Raw genomic sequence first — 7,610 nt, forward strand, 5'->3', positions numbered from 1 at the left:
TACAGATTATACAAATTACACACTGGGAAGCAAAGCAGTTGTAACAAGTAGAGGCAAACAAACGAGTTTTGAGTCAGACTAATATTAGTTTCAATCACAGCTTTACTACTTTTTATTTTAGAAGTCTCAAGAAACCAATCTTTCCTAAATTTAGTGTCCTAATTTATTGAATGGGGATAATATGGTATAACTAGAGGAGTTATCTAATGGAGTTAAAAGAAAAACGTGTATAATACATTTATTAGAGACTGTGTAGGAAAAGCTATTATAATGCTTCATAGGAAGGAAAATTAATGGGCTATTTAATATAAGTAAGAAACTTGGAGGCCCACTGGAAAGCACACATGTATGCCAGGAATGTGCTCTTGTAAACACATTCAGTCTGCCTGACCACAGTCTGGAAACTATTTGTTAAAAATCACTTTAAATTATGCTGGCCAAACCCCAAACTCATTGGCTTTTCTCTCTCTCTCTCTCTCTCTCTCTCTCTCTCTCTCTCACACACACACACACACACACACACATCTTAAAAGATGCCTTAAAATAACACCTTAATTGGAGGAAGGAAGGCCACTCTCCCTAGAAGCATAATATCTTAAATTTTGATGAATCAGATTTTGAGAAGAATAGAAAGGTTGGAAGGTAGTTCTGGGAGGAAATCAGACCTACTCTCTCACAATCTGAAATGTAATGACAGTAACTTTTATTTGTATGGTTCTTTAAAATTTTAAAATGGCTTTTAAATACATCTTTCTCTGGGCAAATTCTCCTTTTGACAGCACCTTCCGCAGAGCTGCCTTCATGGCTTTATTCCGTAAACTGTAGATGGCCGGGTTGAGTGTTGGCGGTATCACCGTATAGAATATGGAGAACATGAGGTCCATAGCTGATTGGGAGTCAGAAGGGGGGTGCAGAAACTCAAAGCCTGCAGTGGAGAGGAAGAAGGTGACTACAAACAGGTGTGGTAGGCAGGTGGCGAAGACTTTGGTCTGGCCCTCAGCTGATGGGATCCTCAGCACAGTAGAGAAGATGTGAACATACGAGAGCACGATGGAGACCAAGCAGATGAATGCTGCTGAGGTTGTGAAGGCAGCCATTGCAATCTCATTGATGAATTCATGAGAACAAGCTAGTTTCAGCATCTGAGGAATATCACAGAAGAATTGGTGAATGACTCTCTCCCCACAGAGAGGTATGGAGAAGTTCACAGCCGTATGCATGAGCCCAGAGAGGCCCCCAGCAAGCCACACAGCTGTCACTGCCTGCCTGCAAGCAAAGGAGTTCATAATGGTCTCATACTGCAGGGGCCGACAGACGGCGACATACCGATCATAAGACATCACTGTGAGGATTGCCACTTCCGATGAGGCCAGAGCTATGAAGAAAAACACCTGAAGAATGCACTGGCCATGGGAAATGTAACCATTGTTCATAAGTGAATTTGCGATGGACTGGGGAACTGTGACAGAGATGAAGCAGAGGTCCAGAAGAGAGAGGTGCTTCAAGAAGTAATACATGGGGGACTGGAGGCGATGGTCCAAGCTGGTTACGGTGATAATGAGGAGGTTGCCTGTCAAGGCCAACAGGTATGTCACCAAAAACAGCAATGCATGTAAAATCTGAAGCTCACGGTTATCAGAAAACCCTATGAGGAGGAATCCACTCATGGAGGTCAAGTTGGCCATGGTCACAATGAAGATAGCAAGTATGACTCTGTTTAGGGAGCCAAACAACAGTAGGAAAGAATGTATGATATGTATGATATTTAGTATATCTGTATGTCAAGGAATAGTGCATTCAGCATAGAGCTATGGAAATCGAGATAAATTTATCCCCATAGTGATTAGATTATCATTTAACTTAGACAAATCTTCACCTATTATTAAAAAATATAACCCCTAAATGTGATCAATAGCTTCACATAGGTCAGAAAATGTCATTAGAATTTTCTGGAGCAGAGTTTGGATTGTCAAAGGTGAGAAATTGATGGAGATGATGAAGTCTTTCCACTCAACAAATTCATTGAAGATTATGCCAATATACTAGTATTATTACATCTTATACACAATACTTTAGGGTTACAATGATGTTGTAAAACATCCTTCATTCACCATCTAAAATGAGGTTGTTGGTAATGGATCTTGTAAATGGATCTAGGAACAGTCCAGATGTAGGGGTGATGTTCCCTCTAAGGACAGTCATATTCCTTGCCTCTGAAAGGCTCTCAACATTTTTGTTTCATTTTATTTTATTTTGTTTTATTTTATTTTATTATTTTTTTTATTATGTTATGTTAGTCACCATACAACACTTCATTAGTTTTTGATGTAGTGTTCCATGATTCATTGTTTGCATCTAATACCCAGTGCTCATTGCAACACGTGCCCTCCTTAATACCCATCACCAGGCTAACCCATCCCCCCACCCCCCTCCCCTCTGAAACCCTCAGTTTGTTTCCTGGAGTCCAGAGTCTTTCATGGTTCATCTCCCCCTCCGATTTCTTCTCCTAACATCCTCCATGCTATTCCTTATGTTCCACATATAAGTGAAACCGTATGATAATTGTCTTTCTCTGCTTGACTTATTTCACTTAGCATAATCCCCTCCAGTTCCATCCATGTCGATGCAAATGGTGGATATTCATCCTTTCTGATGGCTGAGTCGTATTCCATCGTACATATGGACCACAGCTTCTATATCAATTTGTTTGTTGAAGGACATTTCAGCCACAGTTTGGTATCGTGGACATTGCTGCTATGAACATTGGAGTGCATGTGCCCCTTCTTTTCACTACATCTGAATCTTTGGGGTAAATACCAGTAGTACAATTGCTGGGTCCCAGGGTACCTCTATATTTAACTTTTTGAGGAACCTTCATACTGTTATCCAATAATGAAATTTGGTTATAATGAACTTCCCAGGGCAAGCTTGAACAGCAAAATAAACCTCAAAATTGTAACATGCAGACACCACTGATACTAAGCACTGAATCATGAGATTTGGAACTTGATAGAGCTCACAGCTGTTTGATGATTCCTTGTCCTTTTAATTTTTAAAACCTTAGGATGATTTGGATTTGCATATGTTCAATCAAGTTCATTTGGACAAATAATGAAGTTTTCTAAAATGCATTTATTTCTTATTATGTTGTAGGCAGAATGCTAAATGGTGGAGTATATGCCTTTCCAGTATTATCTCTATTGTGACTTTTCCAATAAGAATAAACAATTATTTATTCTTTTTCTGTAGTACTTGAAATATATTAGGTAGTGAGTACTCATTTCCTAAAATAATCAACTAACTAACCAAACAAAACCTTAATACCACGTGTAACATAATTGTTAGGGGGGTTGGCTTGCGTCACTCTTTATGTTAAATGGGATACTGTAGAATGAAAAAATCATTCTGGGCGTCAGAATTACTCTACTGATTTCTACTTCTTTTTAAGAATCTGTGGACTTATTGAAAGGTCGGTCCATTTGCACTGTGTTTCTTCACCATGAGGCAATTCCTTCACTATCTCTGTCCATTTCTCCACCTTTGGCAATGGAACCTAACATAGCAGCACTAAGTAAATGTTTATTTAACTGGGTATATACATGATTGATTTCAAGTCTACACAGTACTAACTATCAAGTTACTTGAGTTACTCCATCAGATAGTGTGGTTTATTCCATTGATGAATCCCTAACCAATGGAAAGAGGTTGAAAATCACTGAGCATGTTTTGCTGTCATTTATTTTGAGAGCTCACTGAAACAAAGTTTTAGGAAGCATCTGGCAATTGCACAGACATTGGATTGGAAGACATAAAACTGAAGGATGAAATATTGCCAGAGATGATGAAGGTTTGAATTCATCTATAGGTGTTAAAACTAGAGGTAACAATTATAAGAGAAAATGAGCAGATAAAATCCTGATGGCTGATGGATGTGCGGAGAGGAAGACAGATAAAAGAGACAGGGAGATGGTTGGGAGAGGAGATGACTCTGATGAGAGAGACCCAGTCTGAGGTGACTGTGTGCTGACCTTGAGGTCGCATCTGAGGATCTGGAACTCAGAAGACCTAGGGTGGTACCTAAAACACCACCAATTCAGTAAAATTGTGCAAATCTTGTAGAAAAGCAGTTAACCTCGTTCCTTTAAATGACACTTAAAAGAATGTTTTTAGGGGGAAAAAAGACAGAAAAGAGGCCTGAGGATGATATTTAGATACCATCAAATGTCAAGAGATACGTATGAGAAGAACCAGCCAAAGAGAGTGAGGAAGAGTATTCACAGAGGAAGGAGAAAACCAGCAGGGAGGACTGGAATCACAGAGCCAGTGGAAGAGAGAGGCTTTAGAAGAAAAAACTACAATAGTGTCATATTTAAGAAAGGAAATTTAAAAGAACAACAAAGCACATTGAATTTACCATTTTGGGGTCATTGGTGGATTTGCTGGAACTATTCAGGAGGATTCATAGGCATAGACACACAATGAACATAGTTCAAGAAATGAAAGTGCTATGGGAGGAGATCGTGGACTATACTCCTCAGGAGGATGGCTATAAACTTCCTAAAATATGAACCAGTTTCACTCACCAGGGCTGCTCTTGCTCAGTAGGAACAAATCTCATTAATTCCAAGACTGAGAATCTTTGTTTTAGAGTCAAGCTGGTAGCTTAGAAATTTTCAGGCAAGGGGAGGACCGAGGTGCATTCATACAAGGCTGAACAGGGGGCATAAGCTCTAGGGACATTTTAACCTCCCACAAAGCCCATGGCGCCCAAAGTGCAGCCAGTGCTGCCCAGGCTCGAGGGAGCAAGTCTGTTCAGGGTGGTTGGCATTTAAGTAAACCCTGAGTTCGGAGCACGGGGTTTGATGGAGCTGCCCCCCAAGGAATTGCCTCAGTGGAAAGTAAGTTAATTAATATCTTACTTTAACTGGATCTTATAGTCGGTGCATTCCAGGGAGGGAAAAATACATAATATATATGATGTATTTTCTATAGGATAAGTTCAGTCTTCGGTTTCTCTAGCAAAAGGTATTTTTTCTTTAAGAATTCAATTTCTATTTCAATTCATTTTTCTATTAACAATTTCAGTTTTACTGGTCACCAACAAAAGTGTACCTGCTTCTAAGGGCCTCACTTAGAAAAAGGAAATATTTAGTAATTATTTGCTTACAGACACTTACACACAATTACAGAATCAAGTATCTTAGCATTAAAATAATACTTGGAGGTCACTGAGTTCAAGCTTCATCTAAACGCTATGTTTTTCTTTTTCTTTCTTTCTTTTTTTAAATGTTTTTTTATTACATTATGTTAGTCACCATACAGTACATCCCTGGTTTCTGATGCAAGGGGTAGTAAGGAGGGTACATATTGCATGGTGCACTGGGTGTTATACGCAACTAAGGAATCATCGAGCCTTGCATCAGAAACGCTATGTTTTTCTAAAATAACTCTGAGCCTGATAACCCATCCCCATTGTAACAATCCCATAGATGACTAATTTTCCTCTAAAGCTGAACATAGTCAGTTCTCAAATTCTTATAGGTATAGGAAAGGCATTTTTATTGCAGTATGAACGTTTAATAGGAGATCAACTTTCTTCACAATGAAAGAAATTTTAAAACATTTTAATCTTTCAGCTACTCCTAAATATCAAAAATTCAGTGTAAATTATATTCCATTTGACCAGCACTTAAAATAGCTCTAAATTCCCTTATTTTTATATTTTTTAATGTTAATAAATTGAGTTTTAAAAGTTATAAACCAGCAGTCTTCATTTTGAGTCCCAGTTAATACAGTCTTCCTAAAGTACCTCAATAAGTATGTCTGGGGGTATCTTTCTTGTTTTTATAAGGTTTTCATGAACAAGAAGAAGAACAACTCAGAGTGATCAAAAAGATATTCTCTGAGGCTCAGTTTGAAGCATATTTGCTATTTAACTATAGATTTTCATTGAGATCTTATCAATATCTTCATTAAAGCTTTGGACAAAGGTAGGAGGAGATTATCAAAAGAAGCTAAAATCAATATTAATAGAGAATCCAAACATTTCAACATTTTGATTAGTGGGATAATTCAAAGAAAATCATGGGATAGTTCAAATAGGACAAAGTAATGAAATATATTTCATATATAAAGTCAGATTAAAATCAGAGAGGTGGATGGATTTTTTTTCTTTGTGGGTGTTTTTTTTTTTCTTGTTTAAAGAATGTTATATGCAGACAATGAATCATGGAACACTACATCAAAAACTAATGTTGTACTGTATGGCGACTAACATAGCATAATAAAAAATTAAAAAAATAAAGAACAGGTAAATCCAATCAATACACATTAAAAGCATCCAATGACTGCCAAAATTACCACTCAAAAAAATATCTCAGAATAATATCTATTGTCCTTATCAAACCAAAACTGAATCATTCCAGAATTGAAAACTTTAAGAGGATTGTTGAAAAATGAAAAATGTGTTTGCAAGCAAAAGTGATTAGATGTCATTCATTCAAATTACTGGATAGCTCAGAAAGGACCTATATTTTCAAATATTAAAAATAGGTGTCAGTGAAATAAGTCAGAGATAGACAAATACTGCATGATCTTACTTATACATGGAATCAAAACAAAAAACAAATTCATAGATACAGAGAACAGATTGGTGGTTAACGGAGGTGGAGAGAAGGGGTTGGGAGGATGGGTGAAGGTGGTCAAAGGGTACAAACTTCTACTTATAGGATAAGTAAGTTCTGGAGATGTTATGTGCACCACGGTGACTATGGTTAACAGTACTGTATTGTATATTTGAACATTGCTACAAAAGTAGATTTTATTTTTTTTACAGCTATCAAAAGCATAAGAGACTATAATGAACAACTTTATGCAAACATATTTCAAATATTTGATAATATGAGCAAATATGTAGAAAAACATAAAAGAAAATAAAAAATATGTTTACAAAAAATACAACAAAAGTAGATCTTTTAAAAAAATTGTTAATTCTGGTATAGTTAACACCTAGTGTTATATTAGTGTCAGGTGTACAATATAGTGACTCATCACTTCTGTACATCACCTGGTGCTCATCACAACTGCACTCCTTAATCTGCATCACCTGTTTCTCCAATCCCCCTACCCCTCTGCTAACCATGAGTTTATTCTCTATAGTTAAGAGTCTGTTTCTTGGTTTCCCTCTGTCTTTTCCCCCCATGTGCTAATCTGTTTTGTTTCTTAAATTTCACATGAGTGAAATCATACAGCATTTGTTTTTCTCTCATTGACTTATTTTTCTTAGCATAATACTTTCTAACTCCACTCATGTCATTGCAAATGACATGAAGATTTCATTCTTTTTGATGCCTGAGTAATATTCCATTATCTCTCTCTCTCTCTCTCTCATCTATCTATCATCTATCTAAAACATCTTCTTTATCCATGCATCAGTCAAAACTACAGGGAAATATGACCTCATACCTGTCAGAAACAAGTTAAGTGGTGAGTGTTGACTGTAGTGGCCTTGTGTTTATGCTGAGGAGCAAAGGAGGGAAATGGCATCAGCCAGTTCCTTTGTTCCTGGAAGGGTCTGTCTGGGATATGCTCAGAGAAGAGCAAATAATCTC

The 7,610-nt window shown here is 37.2% G+C and overlaps 1 protein-coding gene across 1 annotated transcript; it reads right to left on the reverse strand.

Moving 5' to 3' along the window:
• Nucleotides 1–719: 719 nt before the first annotated feature.
• Nucleotides 720–1,685, reverse strand: LOC123804148 (olfactory receptor 14J1-like). The gene has a single exon (XM_045816127.1). The coding sequence runs from the start codon at nt 1,683–1,685 to the stop codon at nt 720–722; it is 966 nt and encodes a 321-aa protein (XP_045672083.1).
• Nucleotides 1,686–7,610: the final 5,925 nt, after the last annotated feature.

The sequence above is a fragment of the Ursus americanus genome, chromosome 27 (assembly GCF_024610735.1).
Source record: "Ursus americanus isolate L20-20 chromosome 27, mUrsAme1.1.p, whole genome shotgun sequence".
Taxonomy (NCBI): domain Eukaryota; kingdom Metazoa; phylum Chordata; class Mammalia; order Carnivora; family Ursidae; genus Ursus; species Ursus americanus.

Coding starts and splice junctions, on each gene's coding strand:
- LOC123804148 (XM_045816127.1), bottom strand. CDS start 1,685: ATGGCCAACTTGACCTCCATGAGTGGATTCCTCCTCATAGGGTTTTCT.